At 37.0% G+C, this 19310-nt stretch overlaps 1 protein-coding gene across 5 annotated transcripts in view; it reads right to left on the minus strand.

Annotated features, from left to right (window-relative positions):
- Positions 1-19310, minus strand: part of SLC16A7 (solute carrier family 16 member 7) — a 235254-nt gene that overhangs the window by 16750 nt on the left and 199194 nt on the right. For all 5 annotated transcript variants that reach the window (XM_036759284.1, XM_036759280.1, XM_036759283.1 and 2 more), the window contains one exon: positions 11195-11338. In XM_036759284.1, the coding sequence (XP_036615179.1) occupies positions 11195-11338 (144 nt within the window). The remainder of the gene's footprint in view (positions 1-11194; positions 11339-19310) is intronic.

A 19310-nucleotide genomic window follows, 5' to 3' on the forward strand; every position in this document is an offset into this window, starting at 1 on the left:
CTTGGGGTTTGTAGACTTTATCAACTCCCAACATGTCCTTGGTCTTTTGACCAAGCCAAGAGTCTGTGGAAGGCACTTCTAACTGCTTGTGCTCTACCTTTTATGCTTATACCACAGGACGCTATAGAAGTGGTTTGAGTCTTAGACCTTTGAGCCAATTAAATCTTAAGGATAACTTTAATATGTTTATGTCTCTGTCTCTCTGTCTCTGTCTCTCTCTCTCTGTCTCTCTGTCTCTCTCTCTCTCTCTCTCTCTATCTCTTACTCATCTGTGTGGGGTAGAGCCTCTAAGATACTTCTTCTATCCCACCTTACCCCTTTCCTTAGGAGCAAGGAACTAAGCTTATAGAGGAGTTTCATCATTTAAATGGCTCAAGAAGCTTCTTGCAGGTGGCACTGAAGAAGCTTAGTTAAGAGGAAAAAAATAGACAAGGAAGAAAAAAAAGTTGTTTTCTTTTTAAAGCAATGTTACAGTCCCCTAAATGTCATAAAATAGAAGAGAAAAATACCAGAAATCTCAGGTTTCACCATACCCTTGAGAGAGAATGAATATTGGATCTTAATGCTATGGTGTGGTGAGTGATTCCCAATCTCTATAGTTCATAACAGGGCCCCTGATGAAAAGCAATGACAGTTGAGCAGGGCAACAGGACATATGATAAAATGTTCATCACAGTCACCAATCCTTATCACAGGTCAAGATGATCTTTGCTGATAACCAGGGCAAAGAATACTCTGCTGGGGCACATGTTATTGCCCATTCCACCTCCATTAGAGCCTGCATTGCTGCCTACTTTGCTGCCTGCTGACACTGGGGTCAAGGTTATAGCTTAACACACTGCTCAATGTCACTGGGGCCCCTGCTACTGCCCACTCCACTTCTCCTGGACACCCCACTACTGCTCATTATACCAGAGCCAAGTACTAACCTACCATGTAAGGGCCAAGGGATGCAAATTGCTTCCACTGACCCACCATGTTGGAACTCAGCAATGTCCCAATGCTGATCACTGCCCCCATGCCAAACTAAGCTATCACCTATGCCATGCCTCTCTGTACCTTTGCTCCCTGTGCCAAGATCTGAGCATGGTCATCAACACAACTTCTTCAGTATCTGCTGACCATGCCTCAAACCAGGGAGTTACTTCTCATGGTGGTTCACCATATTAATAAAGTCATAAATGGCCACAGAGGGTGGCTCAACCAACTTGAATTCTGGTCAGCCATTTCAAGGCTTCTTTTCCTCTTCCTGTAACTGACCATCCTTTCCAAAATAGCAAATCCACCTTACTACCTGTCATCCCTAAATGAGGGCCAACCCAATCTCATAATACATTTGCCATGGCTGGATATATGCAATTCAGGATCACTCACCAAAGCTCAATGGAAGAAATACAAACAAAAAGGGAAAACCAGAGACTCTTCTAGGCCAGCACATATACTCTAGCTGAGATAAATGAGCAAATGACACATTGTCCAGGTTCTGAGAGGGAACCTGGGGGGCTATATGGGGACTCCCTTTTCAGAGGCCTCTTGCCTCCTTCTCATTAGAAAGTCCCATCAAGAGTTACATTTCCCAGGAATGAGAGTAGGAGCATTGTTTCCCTTTAAACTGATATAGCCCTGCCGTCCTCAGAAAGTCATCTGGGGTACATTTAGCATGCTTGTTCATATCCTCAATTCCAGAAAGGTCTCTGGAGTATTGGAGAGGATCAAGCATTCTCCTTTTAAGTGACTCTCCCAGGACTTTCCACTAAAAAGTCCCCATAATCAAAAAAAAAATGTGGCACAGTTCCTGATGACCTCTCAAATGTCATAAGAAAAAGACCCAAGTAGTTCATTCACCAAAGTTTCAAGTACAGCTTGTTAGCCCTGTAAATCACAATCACTTCCTCAATGAAGCATTATGCAAGTCCAAAAAGTGATAACAAAGAAAGAAGTTTAAGAAAAAACAAAATATATACATATGTACATATATATATGTATGTATGCATGTCAATGTATGTGAATATGCAAATGCATATGTATGTGTGTACATGTATGTATATGTATATGCATACATATGGTGTGTGTGTATATATATATGTACACACACACACACACACACATATATATGTATGTATAATATTACCTATTATTGGCCACTGTCTTTTAATAATCAGAGTTCCAGCAATGTATTTGCATTCCTACTCTTAAGATATTTACTCTCAATTAGGTTGAATTGAACAGCAACCTAAGTCTCCACTCTGAGAACTTATCTTGTAAAGGAACCTAGCTTGAGCTGGATCTCAGTTCGTAATGTCCTTGTCCTGTTCATTGAGATTTATGGTTTGTTAGATCATGAAAGGTGAGTTAACCAGAATGAGTGGCTTTTCTTTGTTTGAACTGCAGAGGCCAGTTGGCATCTCATGCCCAGATCTTTCTATAATATGATTCCCTCCCTCTTTTCTCCTAAAAGTATAAGCACTTTTCCTATAGGTCTTCTTGTGGGACATCCCCCAGGATGGCAGGTTTGCTAGCATGTTATCTTGATTAAAGATGCTTTATCCCTCTACTAATGAGTGATTTATTTCAGAACTTGACAAAATAGAGCCTAGAGAGAAATGGAGTGAACATAGGCTGACTTGACCTTTTCCTTATAATGGAGTTTCTAGAAGAAACTAATCAATCATATGAAGGAGCAGAATTATCTTTCAGGGTGAGAAAACTGCTGGTATATGATGGAGAAAGAAGCCCAAAAAGACAAGAGTAGAGTCTGGAAAGAAATGAAGTCAAGAACATGGCTGGCCTGGGACCTTCCTTAAAATTGAGGTTACTTATCTTATAGGTAATTTATAGCTTTTTTTAGGTTTAGCATACCCTGTGTTATTGAACTCAATCATTTCTGATTCTTCCTGGTCTTTCTGTTCCATTGTTCTACTTATCTATTTTTTTATTCAGTAAAAAATGTCTTTTTTTGTGATTATTGCTTTATAATATAGCTGGAAGTTTAGAAAAACTATCTCCCTTTCATTTGTACTTCAAAAAAAAGGATTTAATTCAATATTGTAGATGTTCCTTCAACTGAATTTTGTAATTATTTTTTTTAGTTTTGTAAAGTAACTTCTTTATATTCTGATCTATGGGCACCAAAACCATAAATCAATTTTGGGACTATTTTTATTATTTTGACAAAGCATAGTCATGTGTACTGACTTTCTCTCCAAACACTTAAGTTATTCTTCATTTCTTTAGGAATCCTTTTGATAATTGTATCACAAAACATTTAAATATTCTAACACATATAAAACACCACACTATCTGCCAGGTTTACAGAAATAAGCATGTAATAGACACTGGATTTAAAAAGCTTTAATAACTTGAGAGTTTCCAGAATAAGTAATATTTATGTCTGTCCTGTCTTTCCTTAGATTTGATCCAACAAGAGTAGAGAAAAATTTGCTTTAGATCATAGGAATTTTTTTCCCCTAAATAAAGTGTATATTTTTTATCTGATGCTTCAAGGAAGGCTTTTTGCCTTGGACCAAGTCAAATAATAGTTATATGTTAGATGTAATAATTGTAAGGAGCATTGATCATGGAAAATTAGTAGAATAATATTTGGTAAACAGACAGTTGAGGGCAAGAAATCTAGACAGCCTCTTGCTAGTAGAGAAGTAGGTTGAAAGGCGAATTTTTCCTCAAGTCACAGAAAGCATTGTTGCAAAAATGTTGGGTTTTCTCTTATTTTCACTCAGACATTTTGACCTTGTGGTTATAAAAAAATATGTAAAATAATAAAAATTACAAATGTAATGTTTGAGGGGATATTTTAAAAATTAGTTAAAATGTCACCTCTTAAAACCTCCTATACATGAGTTTGTTTCAAAGTACAGAAACAAAGTAAAAGCTGGGAGCAAGACAAAGTATGCAATCCCAATAGTCTATGTAATATCATGCTATGAGGCACATGCCTAAAAAAACACTGATAAATCAAGGAGAACCCAGAGCTTTTATGAATATATTTAGGTATTTATTTGCTATGATTCCTAAAAAGATTGTAGACTATTTTATTTTGTTTCTAAAATGCTAATTTTCTTGCTGTCACTTTTGGCCTATGGATAGTAATCTCCTTAAAGCTAGGATTCAAATCAAATATGGTCTTAAATTGTTCTCACTTAGATGGAAGAATTAAGTTTCCATTTCCATCTATACCCAAAGAAAAGACTTAATTAGAACCTCTGGAAGCCACAATGCCTATTTTGCATGTCAACTAATAGAAATCCTTTATTACTATTATTATTATTAAGTAGGCACCATATACATTGGCATTGTTATTTAACCTCTCTGTATTTGTTTCTTCATTTCTCTAAAATCCCTTCTTACTTCTAGCAATCTACAACTTTATTGACTTGTAGAATACTGGGACTTCACACTCCCCTGACATATTTTAGTTAAGCCCCCTGTGAAAAAAAGATATTCCTAGTAGGTTTAATAAAGTGTAGCTTTAAAAAAAAGTAGATTTGTATTTTTATCTTTTGTTTTTACATTGCCTAGATTCCCCCCTGCATTCCTCTCTACCTCTCCTGTCAGAAAGCCCTCTGAAATAATTTAACATTGAGGGAGGGAGGGAGGAAGGGAGGGAGGGAGGAAGAGAGGAAAGAGAGAGAGAGAGAGAGAGAGAGAGAGAGAGAGAGAGAGAGAGAGAGAGAGAGAGAGAGAAAAGACAGTTTCACACCCATGTGCCCCCACATCTATAAAGGATTTAGGAAGAGAAGAATTTGTCTTTGTTACCTTCCTAACTCTCTTAGGAGCACTACTTTTATTTTCATCCTAAGGTGTTAATTAATAAAATGTGGGTGCAGTAGATATGATAGTGGCTTAGGAAGTAGAGGTTCTCAGTTTGGATTTTGGATGTGTAAATGAGGATTTACATTTCTTTAAATTTATATTTACATTTTAAATTGATACTTTACATGTCTGGCACTCAGTTTCCCCAGCAGAAAATATTTCTGCAGTTCTTTTTAGTTCTAAACCCTAGTAACCTCGGAGTTAAAATATTCCCTTTCTCCTAGATATATTGTCAAAATCTAAAGTAATTAAAGTAAAATAGTGTAATAACAATAACAGTAATTGGTAGTGCTTTAAGGATAGTAAGGCACTTTACAAATATTTTCTCATTTTATCCTCACAACTCTAAAAGATAGTTGATATTATTATGCCAATTTTACGGATGTGGAAAATGAAGCAGGCAGTGGGAAAGTGCCTTCCCAGGGCCAAAAGCTATTATGAGGCTAAATTTGAACTTGGGTCTTCCTGATTCTAGGTCTAGAAGTCCAAATCATGCCCTACCTAGCTGACAAGCAGAGACTATTGACATTGTTTTTGTTGTTTTTCAGTCCTGAAAAACAGTCCAGTTTTCCTTGGCAAAGATACTGGAGTGCTTTGTCATTTCTTTTCCCAGTTCATTTTATAGATGAAGGGGCTAAGGCAAATAGAGTTAAGCAACTTACTCAGGATCATGTAGCTATGTGTCTGAGGCTGGATTTGAACTCAGGTCTTCCTGATCTTGGACTATTTAGTCAGTAAACATTTACTGAGCATCCACCACATGCCACATACTGTACTAAACTCTGGAGAGACAATTACTAAAAGAAAAGAACTCATAATCTAATGGGCCATCCATCACAGAAAGGGAAACTGAAAAGGCATCAGCAGAATTCACTGAAATGGAGATGTTCAAAGGAGCCGAATTCACTGGGAAATGAAGAAATAGTTGATCTACGTTCCCTCCTCAAATGGCGGTTTAGGGAGGAGCTCTTCACTTTGCCCTCTAATCAGAGGGCACACAGGGTCAGAGGTTTAGTACTGATGAGGTTTAGTACTAAGGCCAATGGCACCTTATATGATGGTAATGTTAAGCAAAGGCCCAGGATCATCCCACACTATCTCTAGGTAAGTCATCTTCCACTTTGGAAAAGGAGAGAGGGGAAAGTCTACCTGAAGGTAAAGGGCAGAAATGGCCTGGTGAAGGTGAACAACTGAGTATTAATGTCTTGGTGCAGTTTAGAACATACTGATTCTCTTGATTCAGTTTTGGTTCCATCCCCCAAATCAAATTCCCAGAGATTATGCCTGGGAGAAGCTGCAGGTGAATTCTAACAACTCATCAGGACAAAGTGTAGGAAGCTTTAAATATACTAGGTGGGTTGTGGAAGAAAACTATGCACTTACCTTGTGTTCCATGATGTTAAAACGAGTTTAATTCAATATTGTAATTTAATAAATGTTGACTATATTTCAGATGAGATTTCACATTCTTTTGGGCCTTATTGAAGGAACTAATACAAAGGACTTTTAAATTTACAAGATCAGGTAACTTTGAGTCCACAAAGACATGATGAGTGAAGAAACACAGCAATTGAGTTAAAAATACCTTTTTTAAAAAAAAAATAATTAGGTAATAACTGCAAGTGAACCCTCCTAGAGCTTTTAAAAAATTAGAATCATTCCTGTAATGAAATGATGTGACACAATCTTGTAGCTAGAATGTTCGTGAAGCAATTCCAAAGCCTCTAGAACTTATTTGTATTGTTCAGGATTTAGTCAGCAACAATTTTAATGTTAAAGTTAAGTAAGTGTATCCAGAAAATTAATTCTTTGGACACATTTTTTTCCATGAACATGTGTTTGAAACTCCAGGTGGCCTGAATGTGAATGAAGAGAACATTGCAGAAAAGAGAAAATAGAAATTCCTTGGATTACTGTAAAGCCAAATTCAATATTCCAACACAACTGACTGAAGAATAAACAACTTTCAATTTAAAAAACCTGTTTTTGTATTCACTGCATATTATGCCAAATAAATAACCAGTTTGACAGGTTTTTTTTCCAGTTGATAGAAGGTTTTGTCACTGTGTCTATATAATTTTTGAACGGAGAATGGTTCAGGAGTTGAGGATTTGTTGCTAAGAGGATATGGCTTCACATCTCACCTTTGACAATAGCTGTGTGACCCAAGCTATTCATTCATTTACCACATAAATGTCCAAGGCAGCTACCAAAGATTTAGGGTATGTGTTTGGATCTAAAGTCCTTCTTCACAAGAACATGGTTCTAATCTTCAGTTTTAGTCTTTAATTATGATCTTTCACACACTTTATGGCTCAGGCAAACCTGACCTCTTGCTATGCTTCAAATGATATTTGATCTCTTTGCAATCTCTTTGTCTTTGCATAGTCTTTGCCCTCCTTCTTCCCTTACTCCCTCCTCATCTCTGTCTCTTAGAAGTACACTAAAGTCAGCTCAATCAATGGGCATTTATTGCTTGTTGACAATTACTCTTAGGGTACTGTGCTAAGTACTGAATATACAAAGAATGGGCAAAAAGGGAGAAAAGAGTCCCTACTGTCAAGGAACTCATAATTTAACAGGGCAGGCAATATACAAATATCTATATATCTATCAGAAGAACTAATCAGTTGTATGATATGGGAGATGCTGGCAAAGGACTGCCCAGTATGTCCACAAAAGAAGGTACCATACTCTTATGAGTGAAGCAGGAATGCAATAGCTGAAAAGAAACATGAGGTGTGCAAATTTAGAGACATTTCTACTCCAAACGTTCACATGGACTATTCATGCCCAAACTGTGGTAGAGCCTTCCGAGCTTGTATTGGTCTGATCAGCCACAGTCAGACACCCTGTACCTTGACTCCAACACAGTGATGCCATTTTGGTCCTCTTTGAGAACAAAGGACAACCAACTGGTCTCTATGGACACATATACACACAATATATATGTGTATGTGTGTATATATATATATATATATATATATATATAAACTTTTGCTGTCTATCTAATATATATATACACATATGTGTATATATATATGTACACATGTAGATGTACATACATATATGCATAATTTGGAGTTAATCTCAAGGGGAAGGCACTAGCATGAACTGAGACTGAGAAAGACTTCTTTAAGTGAGAATTTAGCTGAGACCTGAAGGAAACAAAGGTAGGAAGTAGAGCTGAGGAGGGAGAGCATTCTGAACATGGAAAGACCACCAATTAAAATACACAGAAGTGAGAGATGAAGCATCTTGTAAAAAACCATTCACTGGATGGTTTTTGTGTGTGTGGTTTTCCTTCATTTTAGAGGGGGACTATGATATCAGGGAGATGAAAACATGACTTGTGATTGAAACTGATTTGAGTGAGGGAGGGCTGTGAAAAGTCACCAGCTGCACTTTCTCCTCCAGAGCCATCTGGGTCCAGTGGCCTGATATTGACTAGGACAAGCCTTAAACCCAGTTTACTCTGGATCTCATTGATTACACAATAGGTCCATGCTCTGCCCAAGCACCACTTAATGGTTATATTTTTAGGCCCTGCTGGCTCAGAGTGAATGCAAATAGTACCTAGTTCTCTTTTGGCCAGCAACCCTGAGGGTCTTCCCCTCCTAGTTTGACTTATTTTTTTTTTATTAAAGTGGCCATCGATCCATTCATTTCTTAAAGAGGCCTATTCACTGAATGGACATTGCCTCACTCAAAGTGAGAACTTGAAAAGACCTGAGTCTAAAATGGTCAAGGTCTCCCACTGCATCTTGGGCCATCTTTAGTCATATGACCAATTGCCCTCCCTCACTCAAATCAAATTCAATTGCAAGTCATGTTATCATCTCCCTTATGTCATAGTCCTCTTTGAGAATGAAGGACAAACCACTGTATGTAGAGAAGAGTAGATATGTAGAGAAGAGTAAGAGTATGTAAGAACCCTGGAAAGACATGAGGGGGGCAGGTTATAAAGGGCTTTAAAAGAAAGAATTTATCATGGGATCCTGCAAGTCACCCTAGGGAGTCACTAGGGTCTAATAATGAAAAGATGGTATGGCCAGATATGCACTTTAGAAAGAACACTTTGATAGTTGAGTGGAGGATGGACTTGAGTGAATAGAGATATGAGGCAGGGAGGCCAAACAGAAAGCCTTTGCAATGATGTAAGTATGAAGTGATGAGGGTCTATCCCAGGATGATAGCAGTGTTAGAGGAGAGAGGGGGTCATATGTGAGAGATGTAACAAAGATAAAATTGACAGACTTTCACAACGGATTGTATATAGAAGATAAGGTAAAGTGAAGCACTGAGAATGACATCTAATATGTAACTCTGAGTTCCTAGGAGTATGGTGGTGCCCTGGACAGTAACAGAGAAGTTAGGAAGAGAGGAAGGCTTGGAGGGAAAGATAATAAATTCAGTTTTGGACAGATTCCATTTGAGCAGTCTATAAGACATCCAGTTCAAGACATCAAATGAGCAGTTAGAGATGCAAGACAGGATGTCAGGAGAGAGGTTAGGGCTGGGAAATAGATTTAAGATTTGTTTGCATGGAGACAATTGAATCGAAGGGACCTGATGAGACCACAACTGAAGAAGCATAGGGGAAGAAGGCCCAGGACATAGACTTAGGAGACCTTCACAAGGAGGACGAAGACCCAAGAAAAAAGACTTAGAATGAGCAGTCAGATGTGTAGGAAGAGAATCAGGAAAGAATGGTATCACAGAAACCAAGAGAAAAGACAATATCAAGGAAAAGAACAGGGTTAGAAGTTGTGAAAAGTCAAGAAAGAGAATTGAGAACAAGCTATTAGATTTGGCACTTAAGATATCATGGCTAATTTTGGAGAGAGTAGTTTCATTTGAATCATAAGGTTAGAAACCCCAATGAAGAGAGGTAAGAAGAGAAGAAAAGAAAGAAAGGAAGTGGAAGCACCCGATGATAGTCTTCTTGAGGAATTTAGTCATGAAAGAGGTGAGATACAGGATGCTAGCTAATAGGAATGGAAGATTTTTTTGAGGACAGGGGAGATATGGATATGTTTGGAGACAGCATCGAAGCAGCAAATAAACAAGGAGATGGTGAAGATTAGTGAGAGAGTGGGGATAATGGAGGGAGTGATCTGCTGAAGTAGATGAGAAGGAATGGAGCACTTGTGCTCATAGAAAAGGCCACCTCTTCTTAAGCAATATGGGTAAAGCAAGATATGGCAGGGGAAGAAATCTGAGTAATTTGATGATGAGGATGGAAAAAGAAAGAGCCCACAAAAAATGGCCTAAATTTTTCAGCTAAATATCAGACCCAAGATCATGGGATTATAAATTGAGGGCTGGAAAAGCAGGTTTTTGTTGTTGTTGTCTTTGTTGTTTTTCAGTTGTTTCAGTTGTGTCCCACTCTTCATGACCCCATCTGGGATTTTCTTGGCAAAGATACTGGAATGGTTTGCCATTTCCTTCTCCAGCTCATCTTATACATGAGGAAACTGAGACAAACAGAGTTAAGTGACTTACTCAGGACCACACAACTAGTAAGAGGCTGAGACTGAGACCATATTTCAGCTCAAGAAAATGAGTCTTCCTGACTCCAGGACTGGCACTCTATGCACTGCACCACCTAGTTGCCTGACAAAGCTGTTGGGGGTTATATATTAAAAGTGCCTTGTTTTACACATGGAGAAACTAAAGTATAAAACGGTTGAACGACTTGCCCAAGGTCACAAAAATACTTAAGTATCAGAGCCAAGATTTAAACTCAGTTTCTTCCCAATTCCACATCCAGTACCCTATCCTCTGTCTCTCTGAATAGCTCTTTTCCTTCAAACTTCAGCTGAAACATCACTTTTTACACAAGGCCTTTTCTGATGTGCCCAGCTGCTAGTGCCTTCCTATGATTTTCCTATGATTACCTGATGTTAATTTTGGATATATTTTATATGTAGTTACTTATGTAGAAGCCATCTCCCTGGAAAGAATGTAAGTTCTCTGAGGGCAGCAACTATTTCCTTTTTGTCTTTGTATCTCCTGTAATCTAGCCTAGTACCTGGAACATGGTAGATACTCAACAAATCTTTTGTGCTTGATTGACTGACTGGTTGATTTTTTTGACATCTCCTAAGTCTCATAAGCTTTCTCCTAGCATAGTTCACAGACTGATGAAATCACTGATCTTTTCTGAAGTCCCATATAGGACCATATCAAGATAGCTCCCTTAATAAAAATAATGCAAGACCAATTAAAACTATTAGGAATGAAAAATTCCCAGGGATAAACATAATAATTGAAAATACAATAATTGACAGCACCTTTAGAACAGCAGAAAGTACAATATAAGCAAAGTGAACTGAACAGAAAACTTGAAAAATAGGCTTACCTCCAATAAATCCCACACAGAGGTAAAGCTGTATTACACTATTACAAAAAGAAGCAGAAATCATTCCCAAAGAACATAGTATGCCTCCTATTATCATTACTGGCCGGCTGCCATATTTATTCACCAAAATGCTGCTTATTGGACCTAAAAGAAAAAAAGAAGATAAAGAAATTTTCACTTAAAAAAGGGTTTTTTGAATTATTTTTCAAGTTTAAAAAGCACATTGTATTCAAGAAACAATCTTACTTTATAAAATATAACTTAATACAATATCTCAAAATATCAACCATGTTATTATAATCTTTTTAAAATTTGAAATTCTCGAGATCAGTATTTTTCCTTAAATTCAATTCAATCTGCATTTATTAAGCATCTCCTATATGTGCAAGATACATAGCTATCTATATAAAAGTATGCTATCTACATAAAAGTAAAACCTAGGGAATAGTAGATAACTACAACAATGATTTGGCTAGGGAGATATAGATTGAAATAATGAATTTCAAAATAGGAAAGGTTATTTAGAGTGATGGAATGAGATGTAGGATCTATAAATGTCAATGATGAGCAAGGAATATACTGATTTCCTTTAGCCCAATATGTTGGAGGGACAACAGCAAGATAGTCCATCTATTACTGGAAAAAGGTATGAAGGATATGTATTCTAGGGGAGAGCCTAGTTTTCATGTATATAAGATGGAGAGGTAAGAAAAAAAGATCTAAGAAGAAGGGAAATTTGTTAGTGATAAAATGTGGCTTTCTGAGGGTATAAAGGAAATATGTTCCTCCTGTCCCTTCTCCACCCATGGAGATGGAAAGCAACATGATGTGAATTAAACATGTAAAATCAGGCAGAAACATATTTTCGTGTTAGCTATATTGCAAAAAGTACATCAAAATAAAAAAAGTAAGAAATGCATATTTTAATTTATACTCAGACCTCATCATATTTTCATCACAAGTCCTTTGGAATTGTCTTGGATCATTGTACTGATAAGAATATCCAAGTCTTTAAGAGTTGACCATCGTTATAACATTGTTGTTACTGTACACAACATTCTCCCAGTTCTTACTTCACTTTGAATCAGTTCATATAGATCTTGTCATGTTTTTTTTTCTAAAAACACCTCCTTTGTAATTTCTTATACCATAATGACATTGAATCACATTAACATATCACAACTTGTTCAGCCGTTCCCCAGTTGATGAGCATCCCCTCAACTTCCAATTCTTTCCTAGCACAAAAAGAGCTGCTATAAATATTTTTGTATATATAGTTCTTTTTTCCTTTTGCTTTGATCTATTTAGGGCACAGATCTAGTAGAGGTATTGCTAAATCAAAGAGGTATACGTACAGTATAAATAACCCTTTGGGCATAGGTGCAAATTGTTCTCCAAAATGATTAGACAGTTCACTATTCCACCAATGGTTTATTAGTGTACCTATTTTCCCCCATCCCATCCAGCATTTGTCTTTTATGGTAGGTATAAGTGCTTCAGAGTTATTTTAATTTGCATATCCCCTAATCAATTGAGATTTAAAGCATTTTTCCTATTAACATAGATAGCTTTGATTTCTTCTGAAAACTGGCTGTTCATTTACTTCTTTTTTAAACAACTTATGGTTGGATTCTGGTTTCTAATCCATTCAGCTATCCACTTCTGTTTTATGGGTGAGCTTATCTCATTCACATTCAAAGTTGTGATTACTAACTGTGTCTTTCCCTCCATCCCATTTTCTTCTGTTTGTTCTCTTTTATTCTTCCATATAAGTCTATTTTGTTTCTAATCACTGCCTCCCTTTTATTATCCTGCTACTCCTTTTCTTATGCCCTTCCCCTCCTATTTCCCTATTGGGTAAGATAGATTTCTTTGCACAATTCTATGTTTGTGTGTGTGTGTGTGTGTATGTTTTCTCTCTTTTAACTAATTCCAATAAGAGTGAGGTTCAAACATTGCCCATTCCCCCCCACATTTTCCCTCCATTGTAAAAAAGCTATTTCTTTCAAGCTTCTTTTATATGAAAAAATTTTCCCCATTCTACCTCTCCCTTCTTTTACCCAACACATCCCTCTTGCTTACCTCTTCATCTTTGGGGGGATTATTCTCACATAATCAACTCACACCCATACCCTCATTTATATGTAAACTCCATTTAATTGCGCTAATAATGATAAAATTATTAGCAGTTACATGAATCATCTTCCCATATAGTAATGTAAACAGTTTATCAAGTCCCTCATGATTATGAATAAAATCACTTGAGAAGTCACAAGTTCACATCCCAAACACAAAGGGAAGTGAATCTTTTCCACTCTTCCATGGACTTACTAGTTCAAACAATACATGATAGATATACCCTTTTGGAAAATGTTACCTTGTACTAAGAGGACAAACACAAAACATTTTTGTCCGCTCACTGAAGTTTTGTAATTGGATCCCTTAACAGTTGCTTTTCACACCTAATATTCAGGGCCAACCAATAACTGTGCTATACTTGTGCTGTATTTGTTGGCCCTACCAATAAAAATATGAATCTGGAAAGGAAAACTATTTGGGCCCATGGACATAAAAGTAGAGAATTTATGATACTATAATTTTAAGAGTATCTGAATAGACTTAGAATTTTGTTATATGGTTTTTTGACTACTGATATGAGTGTATTAAAAAGACAAGGGAGAACTTCAGCAGGTATTCTAAATTATATTTCTGAAATTTTTACCTGATCTTATTATTTCACAATCTTCTGCTATACTCTATGTCTTCTGGAAATTTCCAGGAGAGTCCAATACAGAAGATTTTACCTAAACCAAGGGTTCTTAACTTGGAACTCCCAGAAAGAAGTCTGTGCATAGATAGATTTAAAAGGATCCATGGAATCTAATGAAAAAAAAACCTTTATTTTCACTAATTTCTAATAAAAAATTAACATTCCCTTTAATTATGAATGTAGGCAAGAAATAAAATTCAGAGAAAGGGTCCATAGGCCTCAACAGACTACCAAAATCTCTACCATACAACACACAAAAAAAGGTTTCAAATCCTTCTTTTGAAAGATACAGGGAAATAAAAACACATAAACACTGGCGGAAGGGAGAGGGATACTCAGATAGCCATATTCCCCAGAGTTGCATTGCTTCACCTCAATGAGATTTCATGTGTCTTTCCATCCTTCAAGAACACAGTTCAACAACTACAGTAAAATTAGTCAGTCTAAACATCAGACTAAAGACCCAGGTTTTTCTTGGATTTATCTGTTGCTCCCAGAATATCTATGAACTGCAGGTGCTGTCTTCCAGATGTCACAGCTTAACAGCTCTACTTTCTTTGGTTATGATAACAGATGTGATGATGATTTAGCAACTTAAACCCTAAAAAATTTTGAATCAATGATAGTTTTCAGCACTTTCCTATAAAGAAGATGATCTGGACCAAATCTAACTGATCCCATAAATATTAAAATCAATAGTTAAAATAACCAATGGTAAGTTTCTAGTATTCCAGGTCTTGGGGGATCTGATCATATTTCAGACATAAACATAAAATTGCAATCCTCGTCCTCATAGAATTTGAAATTTACAATAAGAGGACACAACACATACACACATATGTGTAAACATACATATTTTATATATAGACATGTGGACATAATTAAATACATCTCTTTAAGCAAATATACATATGCACAAATTCATGTATATGAATATAGTAAAATGTAAATGCACACACATGTGTGTATAATTAGTAAAACTTAAGGATAAAAAGAAAGTGTTACATAATATCATAGGAGGCTATTGTTGCCTTAAGAGATAGGACAAATTTTTCTTAGAAATGGTAGTAACTGAATGGAGCTTAAATGTTAGGTAGGAATTCAATAGTTGGAGAGTAGAACATTTGATACATAGGTATTAATATGGGCAAAATCAAGGAGTCGGGAGAGTAAATAACATATATAGATTAAAGGTAAGAGTTCTATTTGGCTGGAGCATTGATGACATAGAAGGTGGTGGTGTAAGATGAAACCTCAAAACTAGAATGTTTATCAATAAAACCTCTTTCTACAGGAAAAAAAAAAAAACTAAAGTAAATGTGAAGTGGTGGCAGACTGTTGCAAGGCTAAGAAGAAAACAGTGAACCACTGAAAGGTTTGGAACAGAGGAATGCCTTGACCAGATCCATAAATAAGGAAGATATATAACAGCTGGAGATTTTAGGAAGAATGAGTCAATCAGAAGAAGGGGCTACAGAGGCAGAGCATGTGTGAGAATAGAGTCTGAGGCAAACTGGTTAAATGACTTGCCCAGGGTCACACAACTAGTAAGTATTTGAAGCCATATTTGAATTCATGGAAACGAGCCTTTCTGTTTCCTGGCCCAGTACTCTATCCACTGTGCCACCTAGCTGCCCTAGAGGGTATTGAATACCTTCCTTAAAATATAAACCTTGTGTGTGCCCGCACGTGTGTTCTTGTGTGTGTCTGTGCGTGCATGTGTGTTTTGGAGGGAATAATGCACCAAACCATTAAGAATAGTTAGTGTTCACCTAATAGGGCAATGGATAAATGGGACATGGCTGGCAGTTTTGTTTTGTTTTTGTTTGTTTGTTTGTTTTATGGAGCCAGCAATCAGGCAGTGAGTCACTGAAGCATAAATTATTCACCAAGAGCACCCAAAGAGGGCAAATTAAAACTGAATGAATGCTGGCTAAGCAGAGGGCAGACAAGAACTCTGGATGCCTGGGAGAGAAATGGATCTGAATGAGGATGTTGGGATAGAAGAGATAGAAGAAAAAAAAAAAAACTTTACCAGCTTCAAAATTTGTTTGTTTTTAAATAAAGTTATCCTTATAATTAAATGAATACAAATAAATTTCCTATAGCAATAGATAATAAATAGTACATGTGATGATCTCCATTTAAGATTTCCCCCCCAAAAAAGGCTAATTCTATTGAATTTACAAGGTATAGTTACATTAAAAACATCTTAGGATTTTATAACTTGAAGCTAAATCAATCAACACTTTTTACAAAGGGGGAAACAGAGGCCTAGAAATGTTAGGTGACTTTCCTGAAGTCACTAGGTCAACAAGTGGAAAAGTCAGGACTGAATAAAGAGTCCTGATGTCAGTGAGTCAGCGAGTCAACAAATATTTATTAAGCATCTATTATGTGCTAAGTGCTGGGGTGGCAAAAAGAAGCAAAAGATAATCCTTGCCCTCAAGGAACTCACAATCTAATGATGGAGACAATAAGCAAAAAAATATGTATGAACAAGTTATGTACAGGACAAACAGGAAATAAGTAGCAGAAAGAAATCCCTTAAAACTTTTTAATAACTACAAACAAATAAGCTATTTACAGGATAAAATTTGATGTAATTTCTGAGGGATGGCAGTAGCATGGAGAAGAATCAAGAAAGGCTTGAGATGGAAGACAGGATTTTAGATGGGACTTGAAGGAACCCAGGAGGTGGAGATGAGGAATGAGAACATTCCAGCCATGGAGAATTGCCAGGGAAAAATTCCCTGAGTTAAATGATCGAGTATCTTACACAAGGAACAGCAAGGGGACCAGTGTCACCAGACTGAAGAGTATATGGTAGGGGATAAGGTGTAAGAAGGCTGGAAAGGTGGGGAAGGGGGAATCGGAAAGACTTTCAATATCAAATAGAGAATTTTGTATTTAATACAGAAGGTTATAGGAAGTCAGTGGAGTTTACTTAGTAGAGAAATGGCATGGTCAGACTTGTGCCTTAGGAAAATAACTTTGGTGATAGAATGGAAGATGATCAGAGTGTGGACAGACTTGGAATAGGCAGACCTACCAGCAGGCTATATTGTAGCAGCCCAAGCATGAGGTGTCACTGGCCTGCATCAGGGTGCTGACAGTATCAGGAAGAAAAGAATACACTTTTGAGAAATGTTACAAAGGTAAAATCAACAGGCCTTGGCAACAGATTGGATGTGAGAGGTGAGAGATAGTGAAGAGTCAAAGACAATATCTAGGTTCTAAACCTGAGGCCCTCAGCGGATAGTGATACCATTGACAGTAATAGCTGAGTTAGGACCGGGGAAGGTTTCTGGGGAAAGATGAGTTCAGTTTTGGATATGTTTAGTTGAAGATATTTGTTGGACATCCAATTCAAGATGCCTGAAAGGCAGTCAGAGATATGAGCCTAAAGGTCAGCAGAGAGGTAAGAGCAGGATAGGTGGATTTGAGAATCATCAGCATAGGGATGTTAATGACATCCATGGAAGTTGATGAAATGATCAGGTAAAGTATCATAGAGGGAGAAAAGAAGCCTCAGACCACAGTCCTGTGGGATATCCATAGTTAGAAGAAGTGACTTGGATGAACATCTAGCAAAGGAGACTTAGAAGAGAGGTCAGACAGGAAGAGAATCAAGAGAGACTGGTCCCCAAAAGAGAGGGCCTACATCACGAGGGTAGGGAACCTAAGTCCTGGAGGCCTCAGGTCCTCCCCCACCCCAGTAGAATATGGCTTTTTTTTTCCATTATAATCAAATGGCTTCAGAGTGTGTTGTTGAAAGCATTCTTATTCAGGTGTAGATTGGACTAGTTATTATCCAAGGTAAATTCTAGCTCTGTGATTCTGGAGCTGTATTTCATTGCATGTATCAACTAAATGATGTTTCTCATGAAGGAAATGTTTTCTAAAATATTAAAGTCCCATAAGTTTTTCAGCTTTTACTAGAAACCCTGAAGAAGAATAACTATTCTCAGCCAACTTTGCTGTGCATTGTTTTAAAATCTAATAAGTCTCATTGTTCACATTTCAGTGAATATGAAACTCTCTAACTTCCAGCTGTGAATCTGTACTCATCCCCTTATGAACATGCCTAAATCAGATTCTACATTTAACTCCATCTAAAAGCAGTTAACACTTCCCATCTGTCTCCCTATATACAGGAACATACAGCATCATATTCCCTTTATCTTTAATCAGAGGAAAAATAAACACCAAACTAAAAGCATATGTCACAGAACCAAAGACACTAACATGCATTTTTAAAGGAAAAGGGAGGGGGATAAGTGGAAAATATATTATGTTACCTGACCTACTGATGGTACTTTATCTGATTAATAATTGGAGAAAAAGCTTTATTGATTTTTTTTAAAAATGAAATAAATTTCCCTTCCCATTTTTAAGACCACTTTATAATTTCTACTTTTGCCATTATCAAAAGGATAAAAGGCATATATTGCTATTATTACAATTATTATTATTTCTAATCTTACTTCGATCACCACTATCCCTCTATAAATGAGTTTCTTCCCAGCTTTCAGAAGTCTCAGAGAAAGCAATGACCAGCTCTGAAAGAGAGAGTTCTCATGGGAGTTCCCCATAACAAGAAAGTCATAGCTCTAGTCTCTATTTCTATCTTAGTTATTAGTAATTTCTTAAGTGTTAAATCAAATAGCCTTTTCTTAACCTTCTTCCTTCATAACCTCTCTATGGCTTCTGACAATCTCAATCATCCCTTTCTCCTTGATACTCTCTTTTCTCTATGTTTCCATGACACCATTCTCTCCTTGCCCTCTTCCAATCTATCTGTCCCCTCTTTCTCAATTTCCTTGTTGTATTTTCATCCTCCTCATCACTCTCACTGTGTTTCTCAAGCATCTGTCCTGGGGCTTATTCTATTTTCCCTCTATACTATTTTGCTTGGTGATTTCTAAACTCCCGTGGATTCAATTATCATTTCTATGCAAATGATTCTCAGATCTATTTCCCAGCTCTTACCTCCCTCCTGACCTCCAGCCTTGCATCTCTAACTACCTACTGGACATTTTGAACTAGACGTTTTGGACACACCTCAAATTCAAAATGTCCAAAACTGAACTCATCATCTTTCCACCCAAACCCTCTTCTCCTACTTTTTCTATTACTATCTAGGGCACAATCATCCTCCCAGCAACCCAGACTCCCAAGCTAGATGTCATCCTAGACTTCTCACTGGCTCTTACCCTCCAAATCCAGTATCTTGTCAAATCCTGTAAATTCTGTTTTTGTCACACCTATTTTTCTGTTTCTCCTGTTAAACATGGCTATCACCTTAGCCCAGACACCTATCACCTCAGGTCTGAACTATTGCAA

This window comes from Trichosurus vulpecula, chromosome 5 (assembly GCF_011100635.1).
Source record: "Trichosurus vulpecula isolate mTriVul1 chromosome 5, mTriVul1.pri, whole genome shotgun sequence".
NCBI lineage: Eukaryota > Metazoa > Chordata > Mammalia > Diprotodontia > Phalangeridae > Trichosurus > Trichosurus vulpecula.